Genomic DNA, 25822 nt, shown 5'->3' with positions numbered 1-25822 from the left:
ACGCAGAGCCATGAAAATAAAAATAAAAAAATATTTTCTCAAAAATGATCTTTTAGCCTGCAATTTTTTATTTTCCCAAGGGTAACAGGAGAAATTTGACCCCAAAAGTTGTTGTCCAGTTTCTCCTGAGTACGCTGATACCCCATATGTGGGGGTAAATCACTGTTTGGGCACATGCCGGGGCTCGGAAGTGAAGTAGTGACGTTTTGAAATGCAGACTTTGATGGAATGCTCTGTGGGCGTCACATTGCGTTTGCAGAGCCCCTGATGTGGCTTAACAGTAGAAACCCCCCACAAGTGACCCCATTTTGGAAACTAGACCCCCAAAAGAACTTATCTAGATGTGTGGTGAGCACTTTGAACCCCCAAGTGCTTCATAGAAGTTTATAATGCAGAGCCGTGAAAATAATAAATATGTTTTCTTTCCTCAAAAATAATTATTTAGCCCAGAATTTTTTATTTTCCCAAGGGTTACAGGAGAAATTGGACCCCATAAGTTGTTGTCCAGTTTCTCCTGAGTACGCTGATACCCCATATGTGGGTGTAAACCACTGTTTGGGCACATGCCGAGGCTCGGAAGTGAAGTAGTGACGTTTTGAAATGCAGACTTTGATGGAATGCTCTGTGGGCGTCACGTTGCGTTTGCAGAGCCCCTGATGTGGCTTAACAGTAGAAACCCCCCACAAGTGACCCCATTTTGGAAACTAGACCCCGAAAGGAACTTATCTAGATGTGTGGTGAGGACTTTGAACCCCCAAGTGCTTCACAGAAGTTTATAACGCAGAGCCATGAAAATAAAAAAAAAAAAATTATTTTCTCAAAAATGATCTTTTAGCCTGCAATTTTTATTTTCCCAAGGGTAACAGGAGAAATTTGACCCCAAAAGTTGTTGTCCAGTTTCTCCTGAGTACGCTGATACCCCATGTGTGGGGGTAAACCACTGTTTGGACACACGTCGGGGCTCAGATGGGAAGTAGTGACTTTTGAAATGCAGACTTTGATGGAATGGTCTGCGGGCGTTACATTGCGTTTGCAGAGCCCCTGGTGTGCCTAAACAGTAGAAACCCCCCACAAGTGACCACATTTTAGAAACTAGACCCCCCAAGGAACTTATCTAGATATGTAGTGAGCACTTTGAACCCCCAAGTGCTTCACAGACGTTTACAACGCAGAGCCGTGAAAATAAAAAATCATTTTTCTTTCCTCAAAAATGATGTTTTAGCAAGCATTTTTTTAGATTCACAAGGGTAACAGGAGAAATTGGACCCCAGTAATTGTTGCGCAGTTTGTCCTGAGTACACTGATACCCCATATGTGGGGGTAAACCACTGTTTGGGCACACGTCAGGGCTCGGAAGTGAGGGAGCACCATTTGACTTTTTGAATACGAGATTGGCTGGAATCAATGGTGGCGCCATGTTGCGTTTGGAGACCCCTGATGTGCCTAAACAGTGGTAACCCCTCAATTCTACCTCCAACACTAACCCCAACACACCCCTAACCCTAATCCCAACTGTAACCATAACCCCAACACAACCCTAACCACAACCCTAATTCGAACCCTAACCCTAAGGCTATGTGCCCACGTTGCGGATTCGTGTGAGATATTTCCGCACCATTTTTGAAAAATCCGCGGGTAAAAGGCACTGCGTTTTACCTGCAGATTTTCCGCGGATTTCCAGTGTTTTTTGTGCGGATTTCACCTGCGGATTCCTATTGAGGAACAGGTGTAATACGCCGCGGAATCCGCACAAAGAATTGACATGCTGCGGAAAATACAACGCAGCGTTTCCGCGCGGTATTTTCTGCACCATGGGCACAGCGGATTTGGTTTTTCATATGTTTACATGGTACTGTAAACCTGATGGAACACTGCTGCGAATCCGCAGCGGCCAATCCGCAGCCAAATCCGCACCGTGTGCACATAGCCTAATTCTATAGGTATGTGCACACTGCGGAAAACGCTGCAGATCCGCAGCAGTTTCCCATGAGTTTACAGTTCAATGTAAACCTATGGGAAACAAAAATCGCTGTACACATGCTGCGGAAAAACTGCACGGAAACGCAGCGGTTTACATTCCGCAGCATGTCACTTCTTTGTGCGGATTCCGCAGCGGTTTTACAACTGCTCAAATAGAAAATCGCAATTGTAAAACCGCAGTGAAATGCGCAGAAAAAAACGCGGTAAATCCGCCATAAATCCGCAGCGGTTTAGCACTGCGGATTTATCAAATCCGCAGCGGATAAATCCGCAGAGGACCAGAATACGTGTGCACATACCGAAACCCTAACCCTACCCCTAACCCTACCCCTAACCCTAACATTTGTGGAAAAAAAAAATTTTCTTTATTTTTTTATTGTCCCTACCTATGGGGGTGACAAAGGGGGGGGGTCATTTATTATTTTTTTTATTTTGATCACTGAGATATAATCTATCTCAGTGATCAAAATGCACTTTGGAACGAATCTGCCGGCCGGCCGATTCGGCAGGCACACTGCGCATGCGCCCGCCATTTTGGAAGATGGCGGCGCCCAGGGAGAAGACGGACGGGACCCCGGCAGGATCGGTAAGTATGATGGGGTGGGGGGGGACCACGGGGGGGGGGATCGGAGCACGGGGGGGGGGAATCGGAGCGCGGCAGGCGTGGAACGGAGCACGGGGGGCGTGGAACGGAGCACGGGGGGTGGAACGGAGCACGGGGGGGTGGAACGGAGCACGGGGGGGTGGAACGGAGCACGGGGGGGTGGAACGGAGCACGGGGGGGTGGATCGGAATGCAGGGGGGGTGATTGGAGCACGGGGGGGGTGATTGGAGCACGGGGGGGGGTGATTGGAGCACGGGGGGAGCGGACAAGAGCACGGGGGGGAGCGGAGCACTGGATGGAGGGGAGCCGGAGCAGTGTACCGGGCAGATCGGAGGGCTGGGGGGGCGATCGGTGGGGTGGGGGCACATTAGTATTTCCAGCCATGGCCGATGATATTGCAGCATCGGCCATGGCTGGATTGTAATATTTCACCCGTTATAATAGGTGAAATATTACAAATCGCTCTGATTGGCAGTTTCACTTTCAACAGCCAATCAGAGCGATCGTAGCCACGAGGGGGTGAAGCCACCCCCCCTGGGCTAAACTACCACTCCCCCTGTCCCTGCAGATCGGGTGAAATGGGAGTTAACCCTTTCACCCGATCTGCAGGGACGCGATCTTTCCATGACGCCACATAGGCGTCATGGGTTGGATTGGCACCGACTTTCATGACGCCTACGTGGCGTCAAAGGTCGGGAAGGGGTTAAAAACAGCACCCCCTGACATATTGAAAACTGCTGTCAGGTAGTTTATTAACCCTTCAGGTGTTTTACAAGAATTAATGCGAAGTTGTATGACAAAAATGAAAATGTGTATTTTTACCACCTAAATGTCTCTAACTTCTGAACAGATTACTGCAGCCATCAGACTCTAGGGCCGATATTTGGTCATGAATTGCCACTCTGTTAACCATTTATAATAATGTAGTCACTATTGACAGCAGCATCTAAGGGGTTAAAAAGATATGTACGGTGCCAACACTGATCATGGCTGATACAGCAAGTTGTCAGCTATAGTGTATAGCCGACAGCTGCTGGATAGTCACCTGTATGGAGAGGCTATTCTCTTATATCTCAGGTCAGTTAAAAGACGTATTGGCTGTCATTAAGGGGTTAAACAAGAACCACAAGACTAGTTTCTTCAACCCAGGTATCATATTAATCAGTGTAACAGCGCCAATCTGACAATGTATGTAGTTTACTTAGCAAAATCCTGATGACAGGTTGGCTTTAAAGGCGTTATCCAGTAAAATACACTGGCAGGACAGGTGTTAACTTGATGATCAGTGGGTGTCTGACCATTGGGACCTTCATCAGTCGATAGAGTAGGACAATTTTATCCCCATTACAAAATGGTGTATCAGGTCAGCTGTCCAACCACAGATTTATTCATTCTCAATGAGGCTGCAAAAAAATTGGGGCAGGACCCTGTGGTTGGACCCCCATGATCAACAAGAAGTCACCTATCCTATATATAGGCGATGTCTAGTTAAAACAAGTTACCGTAATTCCTTTATGGGTTTCCTGTAATGACCAGTAAAACTCAATCCTACTCAGTGCCACAGTTACATATTGTTCTAGGGTAGAATACTCATAAAAACAGCAGAATTATAACTATGGATCTGCTGTATTCTTTCTTTTTGGCTATCATAGAAATGGCACAGTATATTTCTAATGAATAGATAGTCTGGTCTGCGGTTATAATTATAGGTTTACCCTAATTACAGTGTGCTTTCATTCGGCTTCAAGTTTGTCTAAATAAAAAAGGCAAATATAAGTGATTATGATTTCAAAGGAAAGATGCCATTTTAAATAGAAATTTGCATTTTTTACTTTTTTGGGGTAAACACAATAATAAAGATGAACAGCCTTTCATAAAAGGCATCTAAATACTACAGCACTCTACTTGCTGAAAAGGCAGAATTCACTTACCGTACATCTGTTAATAATTAATGGTTTTTGGATTCCGTTCTGTTTTTTTTTTTTAATATTTTAATGTTACAAAGTTGAATGGAAAATAAAAGTTGTCAGGTGTTTAATGGATGAGGAAGATGCCATGGCTGGCAAGAAGGGCAGTATATAGAGTCAATTTTGCTACTAGCAAAAATATGTCGTCTCTGGGCCCGCTGACAAGTAAGCAGAACCATTTCTGGCTTAAAGAAAACGTTTCAGTTATAAGGGAAACATAAAAAATAAAATTCTCAAATACATGTTATTAGCAAATCTGTTGTTTTTCCTGAGTATTAGGGCAAGTTTACACAGGACGTTATTGCTGCGTATTTTTTTCTGCAGCAAAACCTGATCATCTCGGCAGGAAAGAAGCTGCGTCAAAAACGCAGGTTTAGGTGCGCTTTTGGTGTGTTTTTTGTTGCATTTTTTTCTCTTTGTCCAGGCTAATGTCCTTGGATTTTCAGCAGCAAAAACACAGCAAATAATGATACCTGCGTTTTTGCTGCTTTTTTTTTTTTTTTTTTTTTTTAACACCCATTCAAGTCACTGGGTGAAAAAACGCAGCGAAAACGCTGAAAGAAGTGACATGCTCTATGTAAAAAAAGACGCAGCAAAGCACAAAATACTGATCAAACAAAAAAACAAAAAACCAATGTGTGTGCATGAGATTTCTGAAATCTCAAAGGCTTTGCTGGTACTGTAAAAAGCAGCTGAAAATTAGCATAAAAAAAGGCAGCAAAAATACGCAGCAAAAACGTCCTGTGTGAACTTACCCTTAGAGAGATGAAGGTTTTACTTTCACTTTACCAGAGTGAGTGCAAAACTTAGAGGTGAGAAATGGAGAGGATTCTATTCATCATTTCAACGGTAAAGTTTAGCATTGTGCTCATGCAATATTTAACAACAAAAAAAAAATCACAAAGAACAAAACAAAAATGAGAATATATTAATGCAATAAATACATTTGTGCGTATATATACAGTGGGTACGGAAAGTATTCATTCCCCTTTAAAATTTTCACTCTGCTTCATTGCAGCCATTTGGTAAATTCAAAAAAGTTCATTTATTTCACATTAATTTACACTCTGCACCCCATATCTTCACTGAAAAAACAAATGTAGAAAGTTTTGCAAATTCAATAAAAAAGAAAAACTGAAATTATCCTCTGGTCATAAGTATTCAGACTCATTGCTCAGACACACATATTTAAGTCACATGCTGTCCATTTCCTTGTGATCCTCCTTGAGATGGATCTACTCGCTTCATTAGAGTCCAGCAGTGTTTAATTAAACTGATAGGACTTGATTTGGAAAGGCACACACCTGTCTATATAAGACCTCACAGCTCACAGTGCATGTCAGACCAAATGAGAATCATGAGGTCAAAGGAACTGGCCAAGGAGCTCAGAGACAGAATTGTGGCAAGGCACAGATCTGGCCAAGGTTACAACAGAATTTCTGCAGTACTCAAGGTCCCTAGGACACAGTGGCCTCCATAATCCTTAAATGGAAGAAGTCTTCCTAGACCTGGCCGTCCAGTCAAACTGAGCAATGGTGGGAGAAGAGCCTTGGTGAGAGAGGTAAAAAAGAACCCCAAGTTCACTGTGGCCGAGCTTCAGAGATGTAGTAGGGAGATGGGAAAAAGTTCCACAAAGTCAACTATCACTGCAGCCCTCCACCAGTCGGGCCTTTATGGCAGAGTGGCCTGACGGAAGCCTCTCCTCAGTGCAAGAAATATGAAAGCCCGCATAGTTTGCTAAAAAAAACACATGAAGGACTCCCAGACTATGAGAAACAAGATTCTCTGGTCTGATGAGACGAAGATAGACCTTTTGGTGATAATTCTAAGCGGTATGTGTGGAGAAAACCAGGCACTGCTCAACACCTGACCAATACAATCCCAACAGTGAAACATGGTGGTGGCAGCATCATGCTATGGGGGTGTTTTTCAGCTGCAAAGACAGGCCGACTGGTTGCCATTGAAGAAAACATGAATGCGGCAAAATACAGAGATATCCTGGGTGGAAACCTCCTCCAGAGTGCTCTGGACCTCAGACTTGGCCAAAGGTTCACCTTCCAACAAGACAAAGACCCTAAGCACACAGGCACAGCTAAAAAAAAAAAAAAGGAGTGGCTTCAGAACAACTCTGTGACCATTCTTGACTGGCCAAGCCAGAGCCCTGGCCTAAACCCAATTGAGCATCTCTGGAGAGACCTGAAAATGGCTGTCCACAAAAGTTCACCATCCAACCCCGATGGAACTGGAGATGATCTGCAAGGAAGAATGGCAGAGGATCCCCAAATCCAGGTGTGAAAAACTTGTTGCATCATTCCCAAGAAAACTCATGGCTGTACTAGCTCAGAGGGGTTCTTCTACCCAATACTGAGCAAATGGTCTGAATACTTATGACCATGTGATATTTCAGTTATTCTTTTTTAATAAATTAGCAAAAATTACATTTGTTTATTTCAGTCAAGATGGGGTGCAAAGTGTACGATAATGAGAAAAAAATTATATACCGTATATACTCGAGTATAAGCAGAGATTTTCAGCCCATTTGTTTTGGGTTGAAAGTCCCCTTCTCGGCTTATACTCGAGTCATTCCCAGGGGTCGGCGGGGGAGGTGGAGCGCGGGCTGTCTAATTATACTCACCTGCTCCTGGCGCGGTCCCTGCAGGTTCCTGGCTCCCCGGAGCCCCAGCTTTCTCTTGTACTGACCGGTCACATGGTACCGCTCATTACAGTAATGAATATGCTGCTCCACCTCCCATAGGGGTGGAGCCGCATATTCATTACTGTAATTAGCGGCAACAGTGACTGCTCAGTACAGGAAGAAGCTGCGGCGCCGGGGAAGCAGGGACTGCACAGCGCCAGGAGCAGGTGAGTATAATGGGGAGGGGGAGCGTAGCGCTGCGTGATATTCACCTCTCCTCGTTCCGGGCGCAGCTCCGTCTTCGGCGTCTTCTGCAGTGATGCTCAGGTCAGAGGGCGCGGTGACGTGGTTAGTTCGCGCCCTCTGCCTGAACGTCAGTGCAGAAGACGCTGATGACGGAGCAGCACCAGAACAAAGTCAGGTGAATATTGAAAGTGCCGGGGGCCTGAGCGATGGAGAGGTGAGTATGTGATTTTTTTTTTTTTTATCGCAGCAACAGCAAATGGGGCAAGTGTATGTATGGAGCATTTTATGGGGCCATAATAAACCTTTGTGCAGCACTATATGGGGCAAATATCTTTATGGAGCATCTTATGGTGCCATTATTAACCTTTATGCAGGATTATATGGGTCATATTTTCATATGGAGCATCTTATGGGGCCATCACAAACTTTATGGATCATTATATGGGTGGGCTCCTGATTCAATATGGATATTCAAAAACACAACCTACTGATGTCTCAATTTTACTTTTATTGGTATCTATTTTTACTTTTGACATTTACCGGTAGCTGCTGCTTTTCCCACCCTAGGCTTATTCTCGAGTCATTAAGTTCTCCCAGTTTTTTGTGGCAAAATTAGGGGGGTCGGCTTATACTCGAGTATATACTGTATATCTATCCCCCATTGGGGGCGAGAAGGAAGTTTTGATAAATGTACACATATATGTACATTTATTTTGTATCGTCCCTTCCCTTTTGGAACGCCCTGACCAAGAAAATTGTCTCACTAGTTAACCCCTTCAGTGAACACTTAAAATAAATAAATAAACGAGGCAAAAAACAATGCTCTATCATATTGCTGCACAAAAAGTGGGATAAAATGTAAATAAAAATGGTATAGCTGAAAACATCATCTTGTTCCAATAACAAGCCACCATACTGCTCCATCAGCGGAAAATTAAAAAAAAAAAAAGTTATAGCTCTCAGAATAAAGTGATGCAAAAATTATTTTTAATTAAAGTTTTTTTTATTGTGTCAAAGCACCAAAACATAAAAAAAAAAAAAAGAAGATGGAAATGTGGTATCGCTGTAATTGTAATGACAAAAAGAATAAAGCTGCTTTATCAATTTTACCAAGCATGAAAAAGCATAAATAACAAATTCCTGAATTACTGTTTATTGTTCATTCTGCCTCCCAAAAATTGGAATAGAAAGTGATAAAAAAAAAGTCATGTGACAGAAAATGGTAGCAATAAAAATGTCAACTTGTCCCGCAAAGCTCTCACATGAGTCTGTCAGCCATAATATGGAGAAATTCAAGCTATCTAAAGAAGGGGATGCAAAAACTTGTTTTTGCAATTAAAAGCACCTTTTAGTGTGTAACAGCAGCCAAACAAAAACCCAATATCAATCTGGTTTCGCTGTAATTGCACCAACCCAAAGAACAAAGTCATCTAATCTCTTACAACGCACTAGGAATGGCTTAAAAAATAAATAAAACCAATTGACCTGCTGTTGATTTGTTCATTCTGCTTCTTAAAGATTGAAGTAAAGCTTGGCTCACATTTATTCTGCGCTGAGCGCTTACACCAGGGTTTCCATGAAAATCTCTGAAATACGTGATTCAGATGGAAATTTCAGTGACAGATGGAGACACTGTGGAAGCTGTCTGGCCTATGATCCGGGGATGTCAGTCTTTGTAGGTGTGCATAAAATCTCAGTCAGCCACAGTTTTGTGTACTTCTGAAAAGGACACTGCTGAACAGAGGCGCCATACAGAGTCCAGAGTAACTCTGCTGCCTTATTATAGTGAGTGACGCCCTCTTGGGTTTCATCTGAATAACGACCCTCTGAGATCTAGATGGAAACTCCAATATCAGTGCTCAGAAAAGAGCGCCAGATAAACGTGATCCCAAATATTATGTAAAATGTTCCAAATAACATCTTCAACTCAATCCCCACACACAAAAAAAGTCCCTGCTCAGGTCTGTCATCTGTTAACGGAAATGTAGGGGGCTTCCACGTTACTGATAGTACAAAGGCTCTGGAAAAGAGCTATGGCTCCTTGCCCCAAAAAAGAGATTCAGCAAATTCTGTGCTCCCACATCCAAATGCCCCAATTCCTTCTGAGCACCACAGTGTGCATAAACCACATTTAGTGTTCATATATTTGGTATTTCTATAGCAATGAGAGCCCGCCTAATTTACGGGCGCATGTCTCTAGAAGCATTAGATGGGCACCACAACGTACTGGTAACTACAACTTAGGCCGGTTTCACACGTCAGTGGCTCCGGTACGTGACGTGACAGTTTCCTCACGTACCGGAGACACTGACTCACTCAGACACATTAAAATCAATGTGTCTCTGCACATGTCAGCGTGTTTTCACGGACCGTGTGTCCGTTTGGAAAACACGGAGACATGTCAGTGTTTGTGGGAGCGCACGGACCCATTAAAGTCAATGGGTCCGTGTAAAACACGTACCGCACACGGATGTTGTCAGTGTGCAGTCCGTGTGCCGTGCAGGAGACAGCGCTACAGTAAGCGCTGTCCCCCCCGCGTGTGGTGCTGAAGCCACATTCATTTCTTCTCTCCAGCAGCGTTTGCTGGAAAGAAGGAATGAATAATCTTTTTATTTATTTATTTATTTTTGTTTTTAAAATAAAGTTGCCGGTAATCTGCCTCCTCCCACACACCTGTAATGTTAATATGATCACCACACACTTACATTAATTAATTAACAGGTGTAGTTTGTAAAATGGGGTCACTTATGGGGGGGGGGGTTCTGCTGTTCTGGCCCCTTACGGGCTCTACCAATGTGATATGGCACCCTCAAACTCGTCCGGCAAAACATGAACTCCAATATGGCGCTTCTTCCCTTCTGAGTATTGCACTGCACCTCAAATGTAATTTTCAACGACATATGAGGTATCTGTGTACTCGGGAGAAATTGGACAATAAATTTTGGGGACAAATTTCTCCTGCGATCCTTTAGAAAAGGAAAAAAAAAAATCAGGGCTAAAAACCTTTTTTTTTTTGGGGGGGGGGGGATATATAAATTTTTTCATTATCCAAGAACAACATTGTAAAGTTCTGTTTGGCCCCTGTGTGTTCAAGGTGCTCATTACACATCTAGAAATTCCTTGGGGGGTCTAGTTTCCAAAATGGAGTCACTTGTGGGGGGTGCAGTTTTTAGAATTATGTAAATTGGGGTATTTTCTGTTATATAGGCCCCTCAAAGTCACTTCAAATGTGAGGTGTTCCCTTAAAAAAAATGATTTTGTAAATTTTCTGGTAAAAAAGAGAAATCGCTGGTCAACTTTTTACGCTTATAACTTCTTAGACAAAAAACTAACTATTTTGCCTGACATAACTCTTTGATTTAAGGGCCTAAAAATTAAAGTTTGAAAATTGCAAAAATTTTTAATTTTCGACAAGTTTCCAATATTTTCACAAATAAACATAAGTCGTAAAAAAAAAATGTTTACCAAAATATAAAAATCTCAGAATCACTGGCATCTGTTAAAGCATTCCAGAGTTATGACATCACAAAGCGACAGTGATCAGAATTGCAAAAATTGGCCTGGTCAGACAAGACAATGTCCATAATGCAGTATTATTTAGCCTTCAACAACAGTGTTTTTTAGATTACAGTAGTTTCCTCTACTGATAAATCTGCAGGTACGAAGGGTCAATCACTAGCATGCATTCACTTAGAAAGCAGTCATGTGCTAAATGTTTGGCAGTAAAATGCCAAAATCAAATGTCCACAAATTTTCTTGGATGAAATGCATATGCTAAGCAACACCAGTGGCTCTCGAGGGCCCTTGCATGTCCAATCTACACACTTGTCATTCTTATCCAACTTTAAATGCCATACAAATGTGAACACCTTCATGACCAATGTACAGTACATAAGCTGTACGGTGCAAGTCGGAAGCGGGAGTTTGGAGGGGGTCAACGGGCAGCTTTCATGCATCCATCCGCGCACCTGTGATGTGATCACAGTCCGCCGAAGAGTTGCTATAACTGCTGGGGCGCCTGCTGAAGCTCTCTGTGCTTGTCATTGTGGAGCTCCTTGGAATCCCTGAATGCGACCAGATTCAAAAGAAAACATGCTTTTTATTATATACAGCAATGCTGTGGCATGGCTGTATATAGCATAAGCGATCGCAGCTTCAAGCCCCTTATGTTGCCTAACAGGAACAATGAAAAGAAAAAAAAATACCGTATTTTTCGAACTCCAAGACGCACTTTTTTCCCAAAAATTTTTTGGGGAAAATGGGGGTGCGTCTTCTGGTCGGAATGTACGGCACTTACACTTGGCGTGGTGGCAGCAGGAGTCGGTCGATTCTTCCGGTGGGTCCTGATCTGACTATGCAGGGCGATGCTGGTGTGGCGGTGCTCGGTGGTGTCTGGGGCTCCAGCGACAATTTCTGAAAGCCCCGCTCTTTTTATTGCTTTGATGCTGTGGCCTCCAGGAAAATGGCCGTCGGAGGCGGTGAATGCGCATATTGAGATCTTGGTTCCGAGAGTTCATTGCCGAGATCTCAATTTGTGCATGCGCCGCCACTGGCGGCCATTTTCCCGGAGGCCACAACATTGAGGCAATAGAAGTGTGGGGGCTCTGGGCTATAAGGAAATATCGCTGGAGCCCCTGCCACCACCAAGCACCGCCGCACCATCATCGCCCTACAGCGTTGGACATCAGAAAATGTCGCCAGAGCCCACAATACCACCGATCACCACCGAACCTGCCGCACCAGGCTGGGATGGGAGCGAGATCATTGCCTTGCAGCACTAGACCACCGGAAGAATTCCCCGAATCCTGCTGCCACCAGTGCTGCAGATACCCCCCCTCCCCCGGGCAAGCTGAATTCAGGACTGTAAGAAGGACCTCTTGACGCTTTAATTTTTTTCACCATTTTCCTTCTGAAAATTTGGGGTGCGTCTTATGGTCCGGTGCGTTTTATAGTCCGAAAAATACGGTAATAATACTACTAACACTGTTTTAAGAAATTAAATAATGAAAAAAAAAAAAAGAAATTCAAATCACTCCCCATTAAAAATAAAGATATTAAAAATAAAACATGAAAAAAACACGGGCTAGCACAGTGTTCAGAAAAGTCAGATCTACCAAAATCTTAAAATAATTAACTCGATCAGTAAGCAACGTAAATGAAGAAAAAAAATAAAGAAGGTCAAAATGACTTTTTTTTTGGGGTGGTGGCACTTCCACAAAAAATACTGTAAGAAGCATCTATCCCAAAAAGGTATCAATAAAAATGTCATCTCATCCCCCAAAAGTATAAGCAGTCACACAGCTCTAGTGGTCAAAAAATAAAAACAATACGAGTTTCTGAAAATGGCAAAACAACTTAAGAAATTTTTTTTATTTTGCATAATTTGGCTTTTTTGTCACCACTAAATTAACTAAAAATATTGGACTTGTTTGCTGGTGAGCAGAATCATATTACGAGGTCATTTTCACCACAAAATGTATACCATGAGAACAATTCCCCAAAAAATATACACTATGTGGTAAAATGAATGGTGTCATCCAAAAGAACAACTCGTCACGCAAAAAATAAGCCCTCTTATATGTACGTGTACAGAAAAATAAAAGTTATGGCTCTAGGAAGAAGGGGAGGGAAACTGAAAAGCACAAAAATGAAACCTGGTCCAGTCATGAAGGGGTTAACAAAAAATAAAACCCTGTATACTGCTGTCACCTATCCCTTGCCATTTCCACATTAAATCTGTCCAATCTTCTGATCGCAGTAGCCAACTGCTGCCCATAGAAGTAATGTGCTACATTAGTCATGTGACCTTGTATGGAATTATCACCACTGCAGCAGGAAGTAGAAAGCAGTTGGAGAGGACACTAGTGATGGGCAGTCCGGCTCTTTTTGGTAATCTGGCTCTCCAGGCTCCACTCATCAAAAAAAAAGATCCGGATCTTTTGGATCCTAAATGGATCCCTAGCAACCCCTTTCTGACATTAGACGTACTATCCCGTCGAGGTGGGGTGGGTCCGTATGACCACCGACGGGATAGTACGTCATATGCGATCGGCAGCGCTCACGGGGGGAGCGCCGCCGATCGCGGCCGGGTGTCAGCTGCTTACTGCAGCTGACATCCGGCACTATGTGCCAGGAGCGGTCACGGACCGCCCCCGGCACATTAACCCCCGGCACACCGCGATCAAAGATGATCGCGATGTGCTGGCGGTACAGGGAAGCATCGCGCAGGGAGGGGGCTCCCTGCGGGCTTCCCTGAGCCCCCCGCAGCAACGCGATGTGATCGCGTTGCTGCGAGGGTCTTACCTACCTCCCTGCCTGCTCCAGGCCCGGATCCAAGATGGCCGCGGATCCGGGTCCTGCAGGGAGGGAGGTGGCTTCACAGAGCCTGCTCAGAGCAGGCACTGTGAAGCCTGCAGCACTGTAAGTCAGATCAGTGATCTGACAGAGTGCTATGCAAACTGTCAGATCATTGATCTGTGATGTCCCCCCCTGGGACAAAATAAAAAAGTTTAAAAAAATTTTTTTTCCCAAATGTGTAAAAAAAAAAATAAAAAAAAATATTCCTAAATAATGAAGAAAAAAAAAATATTATTCCCATAAAAACATTTCTTCATCTAAATAATAAAAAAAACAATAAAAGTGCACATATTTAGTATCGCCGCATCCGTAATGACCCGACCTATAAAACTGGCCCACTAGTTAACCCCTTCAGTAAACACCGTAAGAAAAAAAAAAAAAAAAAACGAGGCAAAAAACAACGCTTTATTATCATACCGCCGAACAAAAAGTGGAATAACACGCGATCAAAAAGACAGATATAAATAACCATGGTACCGCTGAAAACGTCATCTTGTCCCGCAAAAAACGAGCCGCCATACAGCATCATCAGCAAAAAAATTAAAGTTATAGTCCTGAGAATAAAGCGATGCAAAAATAATTATTTTTTCTGTAAAATAGTTTTTATCATATAAAAGCACCAAAACATAAAAAAATGATATAAATGAGGTGTCGCTGTAATCGTACTGACCCGAAGAATAAAACTGCTTTATCAATTTTTCCAAACGCGGAACGGTATAAACGCCTCCCCCAAAAGAAATTCATGAATAGCTGGTTTTTAATCATTCTTCCTCACAAAAATCGGAATAAAAAGCGATCAAAAAATGTCACGTGCCCGAAATTGTTACCAATAAAAACGTCAACTCATCCCGCAAAAAACAAGACCTCACATGACTCTGTGGACCAAAATATGGAAAAATTATAGCTCTCAAAATGTGGTAACGCAAAAAATATTTTTTGCAATAAAAAGCGTCTTTTAGTGTGTGACGGCTGCTAATCATAAAAATCCGCTAAAAAACTCGCTATAAAAGTAAATCAAACCCCCCTTAATCACCCCCTTAGTTACGGAAAAATTAAAAAAATGTATTTATTTCCATTTTCCCATTAGAGCTAGGGTTAGGGCTAGGATTAGGGTTAGGGCTAGGATTAGGGTTAGGGCTAGGATTAGGGCTAGGATTAGGGTTAGGATTAGGGTTAGGATTAGGGCTAGGATTAGGGTTAGGGCTAGGATTAGGGCTAGGGTTAGGGCTAGGGTTAGGGCTAGGGTTAGGGCTAGGGTTAGGGTTAGGGTTGGGGCTACAGTTAGGGTTGGGGCTAAAGTTAGGGTTGGGGTTTAGATTACATTTACAGTTGGGAATAGGGTTGGGATTAGGGTTAGGGGTGTGTCTGGGTTAGAGGTGTGGTTAGGGTTACTGTTGGGATTAGGGTTAGGGATGTGTTTGGATTAGGGTTTCAGTTATAATTGGGGGGTTTCCACTGTTTAGGCACATCAGGGGCTCTCCAAACACGACACGGCGTCCGATCTCAATTCCAGCCAATTCTGCGTTGAAAAAGTTAAACAGTGCTCCTTCCCTTCCGAGCTCTCCCGTGTGCCCAAACAGGGGTTTACCCCAACATATGGGGTATCAGCGTACTCAGGACAAATAGGACAACAACTTTTGGGGTCCAATTTCTCCTGTTACCCTTGGAAACATACAAAACTGGGGGCTAAAAAATAATTTTTGTGGGAAAACAAAAATATTTTATATTTTTACGGCTCTGCGTTATAAACTGTAGTGAAACACTTGGGGGTTCAAAGTTCTCACAACACATCTAGATGAGTTCCCTGGCGGGTCTAGTTTCCAATATGGGGTCACTTGTGGGGGGTTTCTACTGTTTAGGTACATTAGGGGCTCTGCAAACGCAATGTGACGCCTGCAGACTATTCCATCTAAGTCTGCATTCCAAATGGCACTACTTCCCTTCCGAGCCCTCCCATGCGCCCAAACAGTGGTACCCCCCCCACTTATGGGGTATCAGCGCACTCAGGACAAATTGGACAACAAATTTTGGGGTCCATTTTCTCCTGTTACGCTCGGAAAAATACAGAACTGGGGGCTAAAAAATAATTTTTGTGGGAAAAAATTTTTGTTTTATTTTTACGGCTCTGCATTATAAACTTCTGTGAAGCACTTGGTGGGTCAAAGTGCTCACCACACCTCTAGATAAGTTCCTTAGGGGGTCTACTTTCCAAAATGGTGTCACTTGTGGGGGGTTTCAATGTTTAGGCACATCAGTGGCTCTCCAAACGCAACATGGCGTCCCATCTCAGTTCCTGTCAATTTTGCATTGAAAAGTCAAACGGCGCTCCTTCCCTTCCGAGCTCTCCCATGCGCCCAGTGGTTTACTCCCACATATGGGGTATCAGCGTACTCAGGACAAATTGTACAGCAACTTTTGGGGTCCATTTTCTCCTGTTACCCTTGGTAAAATAAAAGGAGCTGAAGAAAATTTTTTGTGAAAAAAAGTTAAATGTTCATTTTTATTTAAACATTCCAAAAATTCCTGTGAAGCACCAGAAGGGTTAATAAACTTCTTGAATATGGTTTTGAGCACCATGAGGGGTGCAGTTTTTAGAATGGTGTCACACTTGGGTATTTTCTATCATATAGACCCCTCAAAATTACTTCAAATGAGATGTGGTCCCTAAAAAAAAAAATGATGTTGTAAAAATGAGAAATTGCTGGTCAACTTTTAACCCTTATAACTCCCTAACAAAAAAAAATTTTGGTTCCAAAATTGTGCTGATGTAAAGTAGACATGTGAGAAATGTTACTTATTAAGTATTTTGTGTGACATATCTCTGTGATTTAATTGCATAAAAATTCAAAGTTGGAAAATTGCGAAATTTTTATAATTTTCGCCAAATTTCCGTTTTTTTCACAAATAAACGCAGGTACTATCAAAGAATTTTTACCACTATCATGAAGTACAATATGTCACAAGAAAACAATGTCAGAATCACTGGGATCCGTTGAAGCGTTCCAGAGTTATAACCTCATAAAGGGACAGTGGTCAGAATTGTAAAAATTGGCCCGGTCATTAACGTGCAAACCACCCTTGGGAGTAAAGGGGTTAAATATGTGTTAACAATAGGTGAAAACATATTTAAGAGGACATTAATGTGGCCTAAACCCCACCTACTCATGCAGTCAACCAATTCATAAGTGGGTGTAGTTTGGTTCGGGCGGGTGAAGCTATAACAGGTTAATACCAGAATTTTACACCCTGTGAGAGCCAATCAGAGAATTTAGTGGCTCTCACTGGGGTGCCAGAAACCCATCGTTCACAACAGGGAGACAGCTATTTGTCTTAGTTCGTTCGCGAATGAACCATCAACTATTGGTGACTAGGCGAGTTTGGAATAGGACGGGCTGGAGAGGGTGATCAGTGGGCCAAGTATACCTTTTTCTTCAGTCTTACACACCAATCTGGGTGGTTTAAAAAAAAAAAACGCATTGTCACATGACTAGCCTTTTAACCATGGATTTAAACAAAATAAAACACTTACAGTGTGTGACCCCAGCCAAAGTCTGATAGAAAGTAGGAGTGTCACTGTCATCAGTAAGTGTTACAAAGACTCCTCCTGACAACAACCATCGGGAAAATGTAAATGCATCTTTGTTCTGAAGCAGCCAATTTCGAAACTTTTCGTAGTTCACCTTTTCACCCTAAAAAAAAATATATATATATATATATTTTAATTGTCAGTAAGTACTAGATTTCATATTATGCAATAACCAAATCCATGCAGAGGGAAGAGTGAAAACAGAGAGAAAAGTAAAAACATCATGTAGCGGGAATACTATCTTGCTACCAAACAATTGCAAAACATACATATAAATGTATGAACAAAATAACAAATAAAACATTCTGATAAAGTTTTGTTTTTAAAAATCAACTTCACAAATCAGAATATGAAAGGTGATGCATGACGACATGAAAACCTACCTCTGCAAAACATTTTTTAAGGGACAATGGGACTTCTCCATCTACAACTGAGAGCATGCTTTCCATATCCTCCCGAACCACACAGCTTCCCGACTCATTGGAAAACAGGCTAAAAATGTCTGAGAAGAAAAAACAAAACAAGAAAAGTCATATACACATACATACAATACGCAGTGTGTGTGAGTGTGTGTGTGTGTGTGTGTGTGTGTGTGTGTGTGTGTGTGTGTGTGTGTGTGTGTGTGTGTGTGTGTATATATATATATATCTCATTAAATTAGAATATCATCAAAAAGTTAATTTATTTCAGTTCTTTAATACAAGAAGTGAAACTCATTATATAGAGTCATTAGAAACAGAGTGATCTATTTTAAGTGTTTATTTCTGTTAATGTTGATGATTATGGCTTACAGCCAATAAAAACCCAAAAGTCATTATCCCTGTAAATTAGAAAACTTTATAACACCAGCTTAAAAAATGATTTTAAAATCTGAAATGTTGGCCTATTGAAATGTATATTCAGTAAATCCACTCAATACTTGGTCGGGGCTCCTTTTGCATCAATTACTGCATCAATGCAGCGTGGCATGGAGGTGATCAGCCTGTGGCACTGCTGAGGCGTTATGGAATGGAAACCTAGGTTGCTTTGATAATAGCCTTCAGCTTGTCTGCATTGTGGAGTCTGGTGTCTCATCTTCCTCTTAAGAATACCCCATACATTCTCTATCGGGTTAAGGTTAGTCGAGTTTGCTGGCCAATCAAGCACAGTGATACTGTGGTTTTTAAACCAGATATTGATTGGTACTTTTGGCAGTGTAGACAGGTGCCAAATCCTGTTGGAGAAAGAAATTTCCATCTCCAAAAAGCTTGTCAGCAGAGGGAAGCACGAAGTGGTCTAAAATTTCCTGGTAGACGTCTGCGCTGACTCTGGTCTTGATAAAACACAGTGGACCTATACCAGAAGATGACATGGCTCCCCAAACCATCACTGATTGTGGAAATTTCACACTAGACGTCAAGCAGCTTGGATTGTGTGCCTCTTCACTCTTCCTCCAGACTCTGGGACCTTGATTTCCAAATTAAATAAAAAATGTACTTTCATCTGAAAACACCATCTTGGACCACTGAGCAACAGTCCAGTTCTTTTTCTGCTTGGCCAAGGTAAGACGCTTCTGGCATTGTCTATTGGTCATGAGTAGCTTGACACAAGGAATGCGACACTTGTTGCCCATGTCCTGGATACGTCTGTGTTTGGTGGCTCTTGAAGCAATGACTCCAGCAGCAGTCCACTCCTTGTGAATCTCCCCCAAATTTTTGAATGGCCTTTTCTTAACAATCCTTTCAAGGCTGTGGTTATCCAAGTTGCTTGTGCACCTTTTTCTACCACACTTTTTCCTTCCACTCACCTTTACATTAATATGCTTGGATACAGCACTCTGTGAACAGCCAGCTTCTTTGGCAATGACCTTTTGTGGCTTACCGTCCTTGTGGAGTGTGTCAATGACTGCCTTCTGAACATCTGTCAAGTAAGCAGTCTTCCCCATAATTGTGGAAGCTACTAAAACAGTCTAAGGGATCTTTTTAAACGCTTAGGAAGCCTTTGAAGGTGTTTTTGTTAAATATTCTAATTTACTGAGATAATGACTTATCGGTTTTCATTGGCTGTAAGCCTTAATCATCAACATTAACAGAAATAAAACACTTGAAATACATCACTCTGTTTGTAATGACTATATAATATATAAGTTTCACTTTTTGTATTGAAAAACTGAAATAAATTAAGTTTTTGATCATATTCTAATTTTGTGAGACGCACCTGTATACAGAACGAGCAAGAGAACATGGTGCTGTGGTTTCTTTTTGGTAAATAGTAGCTCATCATTAGCCAGGCCACAAATTGCAGTCTAGGATAATGAAAGAATAAGTGATATTGGGCAGCATTAAAAAATTAATAGAAAGCAAAACATTTCCTATTCACAGTGAAACATTAATTTTTTTTTTTAAACTCATAAGTAGTGTTGAGCGATACCGTCCGATACTTGAAAGTATCGGTATCGGATAGTATCGGCCGATACCCGAAAAGTATCGGATATCGCCGATACCGATATCCGATACCAATACAAGTCAATGGGACACCAAGTATCAGAAGGTATTCTGATGGTTCCCAGGGTCTGAAGGAGAGGAAACTCTCCTTCAGGCCCTGGGATCCATATTAATATGTAAAATAAAGAATTAAAATAAAAAATATTGATATATTCACCTCTCCGGCGGCCCCTGGACATCACCGCGGGTAACCGGCAGGCTTCTTTGTTTAAAATGAGCGCGTTTAGGACCTGAGGAATGACGTCGCGGCTTCTGATTGGTCGCGTGCCGCTCATGTGACCGCCACGCGACCAATCAGAAGCCACGACATCATTCGCAGGTCCTAAATTCCTAGAATGAGGAGTTTAGTGCCTGAGAATGACGTCGCGGCTGGTGATAGGTCGCGTTGCGGTCACATGAGCGGCACACGACCAATCAGAAGCCGCGACGTCATTCTCAGGTCCTAAACACGCTCATTTTAAACAAAGAAGCCTGCCGGTTACCCGCGGTGATGTCCAGGGGCCGCCGGAGAGGTGAATATATCAATATTTTTTATTTTAATTCTTTATTTTACACATCACTATGGATCCGATACCGATTCCCGATACCACAAAAGTATCGGAACTCGGTATCGGAATCCGATACCGCAAGTATCGGCCGATACCCGATACTTGCGGTATCGGAATGCTCAACACTACTCATAAGTCAAATTTATTCGGGCTATGACCCTTTCTTGAAAAGTTCGTAATGAATAGTGACACACAACTTCAGGAGGGCAAATATCCAACGGATGAGAGAGGATCTTAGTGCAATTAACTGAGACGATATCCTAAGACATAAAAATACACAAAGAAAATGGGAGACGTTTATTGGCATCCTGGATAGGACCTGTGCACAGTATATACCGTATGGGAATAATACTAGACCTAGGAGGAAACCAATATGGCTAAATAGAGCTGTAAGGGGCGCAATAAGTGACAAAAAGAAAGCATTTAGAGAATTAAAGGAAGTAGGTAGTGATGAGGCATTAAATAAATACAGAAAATTAAATAAATTCTGTAAAAAGCAAATCAAGGCAGCAAAGATTGAGACAGAGAGACTCATTGCCAGAGAGAGTAAAAATAATCCCAAAATATTCTTTAACTACGTAAATAGTAAGAAACTAAAACATGATAGTGTTAACCCAGCAGGAAGTACGGCGGCATGTAAAAATCACTAAAATTGAGAAACCTCTGGGCCCGGATGGCATACACCCCCGAGTACTGCAGGAATTCAGTCCAGTCATTGATAGACCATTATTTTTAATCTTTAAAGAGTCCATAACAACAGGGTCTGTACCACAGGACTGGCGTATAGAAAATGTGGTGCCTATATTCAAAAAGGGGACAAAAACTGAACTCGGAAATTATAGGCCAGTAAGCTTAACCTCTACTGTGGGTAAAATCCTGGAGGGCATTCTAAGGGATGCTATGCTGGAGTATCTGAAGAGGAATAACCTCATGACCCAATACCAACATGGGTCTACTAGGGACCGTTCCTGTCAGACTAATCTGATCAATTTCTATGAAGAGGTAAGTTTCGGACTGGACCAAGGGAACGCAGTGGACTTGGTGTATATGGACTTTTCAAAAGCTTTTGATACGGTGCCACACAAAAGGTTGATACATAAAATGAGAATAATGGGGATAGGGGAAAATATGTGTACGTGGGTTAAGAGCTGGCTCAGGGATAGGAAACAAAGGGTGGTTATTAATGGAGCACACTCGGACTGGGTCGCGGTTAGCAGTGGGGTACCACAGGGGTTAGTATTGGGCCCTCTTCTTTTTAACATTTATTAATGATCTTGTAGGGGGCATACAGAGAGGAATTTCAATATTTGCAGATGACACTAAACTCTGCAGGGTAATCAATACAGAGGAGGACAATTTTATATTACAGGATGATAAATGTAAACTAGAAGCTTGGGCTGATAAATGGCAAATGAGCTTTAATGGGGATAAATGTAAGGTCATGCACTTGGGTAGAAGTAATAAGATGTATAACTATGTGCTTAATTCTAAAACTCTGGGCAAAACCGTCAACGAAAAAGACCTGGGAGTATGGGTGGATTACAAACTCACATTTAGTGGCCAGTGTCAGGCAGCTGCTACAAAGGCAAATAAAATAATGGGATGCATTAAAAGAGGCATAGATGCTCATGAGGAGAACATAATTTTACCTCTATACAAGTCACTAGTTCGACCTCACTAAAGGTACCGTCACACTTAGCGACGCTGCAGCGATACCGACAACGATCCGGATCGCTGCAGCGTCGCTGTTTGGTCGCTGGAGAGCTGTCACACAGACCGCTCTCCAGCGACCAACGATCCCGAGGTCCCCGGTAACCAGGGTAAACATCGGGTAACTAAGCGCAGGGCCGCGCTTAGTAACCCGATGTTTACCCTGGTTACCAGCGTAAAAAAACAAACAGTACATACTTACATTCAGCTGTCTGTCCCTTGCCGTCTGTTTGCTGCACTGACTGCTGGCCGCAAAGTGAAAGCAGAGCACAGCCACAGCGGTGAGTCACCGCTGTGTGACTCACCGCTGTGCTGTGCTTTCACTTTCACTTTGCGGCCAGCAGTCAGTGCAGGAAATAGACGGCAAGGGACAGACAGCTGAATGTAAGTATGTACTGTTTGTTTTTTTACGATGGTAACCAGGGTAAACATCGGGTTACTAAGCGCGGCCCTGCGCTTAGTTACCCGATGTTTACCCTGGTTACCAGTGAAGACATCGCTGAATCGGTGTCACACACACCGATTCAGCGATGTCTGCGGGGAGTCCAGCGACGAAATAAAGTTCTGGACTTTCTTCCCCGACCAGCGACAGCACAGCAGGGGCCTGATCGCTGCTGCCTGTCACACTGGACGATATCGCTAGCGAGGACGCTGCAACGTCACGGATCGCTAGCGATATCGTCTAGTGTGACAGTACCTTTAGAATACTGTGTACAGTTCTGGTCTCCAGTGTATAAGAAAGACATAGCTGAACTAGAGCGGGTGCAGAGAAGAGCGATCAAGGTTATTAGAGGACTGGGGGGTCTACAATACCAAGATAGGTTATTACACTTGGGGCTATTTAGTTTGTAAAAACGAAGGCTAAGGGGTGATCTTATGTTAATGTATAAATATATGAGGGGACAGTACAAAGACCTTTCTGATGATCTTTTTAATCATAGACCTGAGACAGGGACCAGGGGGCATCCTCTACGTCTGGAGGAAAGAAGGTTTAAGCATAATAACAGACGCGGATTCTTTACTGTAAGAGCAGTGAGACTATGGAACTCTCTGCCGTATAATGTGTAATGAGTGATTCATTACTTAAATTTAAGAGGGGACTGGATGCCTTTCTAGAAAAGAATAATGTTACAAGGTACATATACTAGATTCCTTGTTAGGGTGTTGATCCAGGGAACTAGTCTGATTGCCGTATATGGAGTCGGGAAAGAATTTTTTCCCCAAAGTGGAGCTTACTCTTTGCCACATGGTTTTTTTTTTCGCCTTCCTCTGGATCAACATGTTAGGGCATGTTAGGTTAGGCTATGGGTTGAAACAGATGGACTAAAAGTCTTCCTTCAACCTTAATAACTATGTTACTATGTTACTTACACTTAGCCTTCTCTTCATCTCGGCCTCTCGTTAGAAGAACTAGTCCCACTATCAAGTTATTGAAATGTAAGCCTTTTGATGTCCCACCAAAAGAGCAGTAAATGACCTAAAACACAACAAAATAGGGACTTTACCAAACATAATAGTTTTGATACACACAGTGCATTATATTCATGTATATTCAATCTTATGTAACCAATAGCATGAAAATCTTGCTCGACACTGTAATTCTTATCACAATCAAATAACACAATCACTCTAATGACTTGCATATTTTCATGTTAAATTCATAGCCACAAATATTTCTAAAAATATTGCAGCCTGATGAGTTCAGGAGGTGGGTGATGGTAACGGAGGAAAATAAGTGGCTTATAAGTGGAGACAGAAGCATATTTCTCTGATAAAATATATTACAATGTTGCTTACACTTTTTTTGCACCTCCTATACATAGAACAACTCGGCACAGCCTGAGACAACCGTGGTACACACTGCAAACACATTTCCTACAGCGATGCTCCAGGTGCGCCGAACGTTTGTGGAGAAAATCTAATCTACCCAAAGATTTCATCCATTATAAGTTCATGCTTAAAACATACAACTCTGCCCTTCACCTCTCCAAACAAACCTATTTCAACACCCTCATCACCTCACTGTCCAATAACCCTAAACTTCTCTTTGACACTTTTCATTCCCTACTCAACCCAAGAGTGCAGGCCCCAACCACGGATCTCCGCACTGACGATCTGGCCAATTACTTCAAAGAAAAAATTGACCACATCTGACAGGAAATTATCTCCCAATCCCTTCTTACCATGCACTGTCCTCCCTCCCCCACTGCATCTAGTTCATTCTCGGACTTTGAACCATTTACAGAAGAAGTAATCAGGGTCCTTGCATCTTCACGTCCGACCACTTGCTCCGGTGACCCCATTCCATCACATCTCATCCAGTCCCTTTTTCCTGCTGTCACCTCTCGCCTACCAAAAATATTCAACCTTTTTCTCTCTTCCGGTATTTTTCCCTCCTCATTTAAGCATGCATGCATCCATTAGTTAAAACACCATCCCTCGACCAAAACTGTGCCACTAATTATAGACCAGTCTCTAATCTTCCTTTCATCTCTAAACTCCTCGAATGCCTGGTTCACTCCCGTCTTATCCGCTATCTCTCAGATAACTCTACTTGCACCAGTGACCCCATTCCATCACATCTCCTCCAGTCCCTTTCCCCGGCTGTCACCTCTCACCTAACAAAAATATTCAACCTTTCCCTCACTTCCGGTATTTTTCCCTCCTCATTTAAGCATGCCATCATACATCCATTACTTAAAAAACCATCCCTCGATCAAAACTGTGCCGCTAATTATAGACCTGTCTCTAATCTTCCCTTCATCTCTAAACTCCTCGAACGCCTGGTCCACTCCCGTCTTACCCGCTATCTCTCAGATAACTCTCTTCTCGACCCTCTTCAATCTGGCTTCCGCTCTTTACACTCTACTGAAACTGCCCTCACTAAAGTCTCTAATGACCTACTAACAGCTAAATCTAATGGTCACTACTCCATGCTAATTCTCTTGGACCTCTCTGCAGCATTCGACACTGTGGATCATCAGCTCCTCCTCACTATGCTCCGCTCCATCGGCCTCAAGGACACCGTTCTCTCCTGGTTCTCCTCCTATCTCTCTGACCGATCCTTCACTGTATGTTTTGCTGGTTCCTCCTCCTCTCCCCTTCCCCTTACTGTTGGGGTTCCTCAAGGATCAGTCCTAGGCCCCCTACTCTTCTCGTTGTATACTGCCCCTATTGGACAAACAATCAGTAGATTTGGTTTCCAGTACCATCTCTATGCTGACGACACCCAATTATACACTTCTGCTCCTGATATCACACCGACCTTTTTAGATAACACCAGTGATTGTCTTACCGCTGTCTCTAACATCATGTCCTCCCTCTATCTGAAACTAAACCTGTCAAAAACTGAACTCCTCGTGTTCTCTCCCTCTACTAACCTACCTTTGCCTGACATTGCCATCTCCGTGTGCGGTTCCACCATTACTCCAAAGCAACATGCCCGCTGCCTTGGGGTCATCCTTGATTCTGACCTTTCATTCACCCCCTACATCCGATCACTGGCTCGCTCTTCTTACCTGCATCTCAAAAACATTTCTAGAATTCACCCTTTTCTTACTTTCGACTCTGCAAAAACTCTGACTGTTTCACTTATTCATTCTCGTCTGGACTATTGTAACTCTCTACTAATCGGCCTCCCTCTTGCAAAACTCTCCCCGCTCCAATCTGTCCTGAATGCTGCAGCCAGGATCATATTCCTCACCAA

The 25822-nt window shown here is 42.7% G+C and overlaps 1 protein-coding gene across 2 annotated transcripts in view; it reads right to left on the bottom strand.

Moving 5' to 3' along the window:
* USP32 (ubiquitin specific peptidase 32) overlaps positions 1–25822 on the bottom strand; it is a 347736-nt gene that overhangs the window by 221136 nt on the left and 100778 nt on the right. For both annotated transcript variants that reach the window (XM_069757228.1, XM_069757227.1), the window contains exons 3-5: positions 23488–23593; positions 17759–17877; positions 17319–17478 (exon numbers count right to left, since the gene is read on the bottom strand). In XM_069757228.1, the coding sequence (XP_069613329.1) occupies positions 17319–17478; positions 17759–17877; positions 23488–23593 (385 nt within the window). The remainder of the gene's footprint in view (positions 1–17318; positions 17479–17758; positions 17878–23487; positions 23594–25822) is intronic.

The sequence above is a fragment of the Ranitomeya imitator genome, chromosome 3, assembly GCF_032444005.1.
Source record: "Ranitomeya imitator isolate aRanImi1 chromosome 3, aRanImi1.pri, whole genome shotgun sequence".
NCBI classification, from domain to species: domain Eukaryota; kingdom Metazoa; phylum Chordata; class Amphibia; order Anura; family Dendrobatidae; genus Ranitomeya; species Ranitomeya imitator.
The sequence above is the reverse complement of the archived record's forward strand: the minus strand, read 5'-3'. Positions and strand labels throughout refer to the sequence as shown.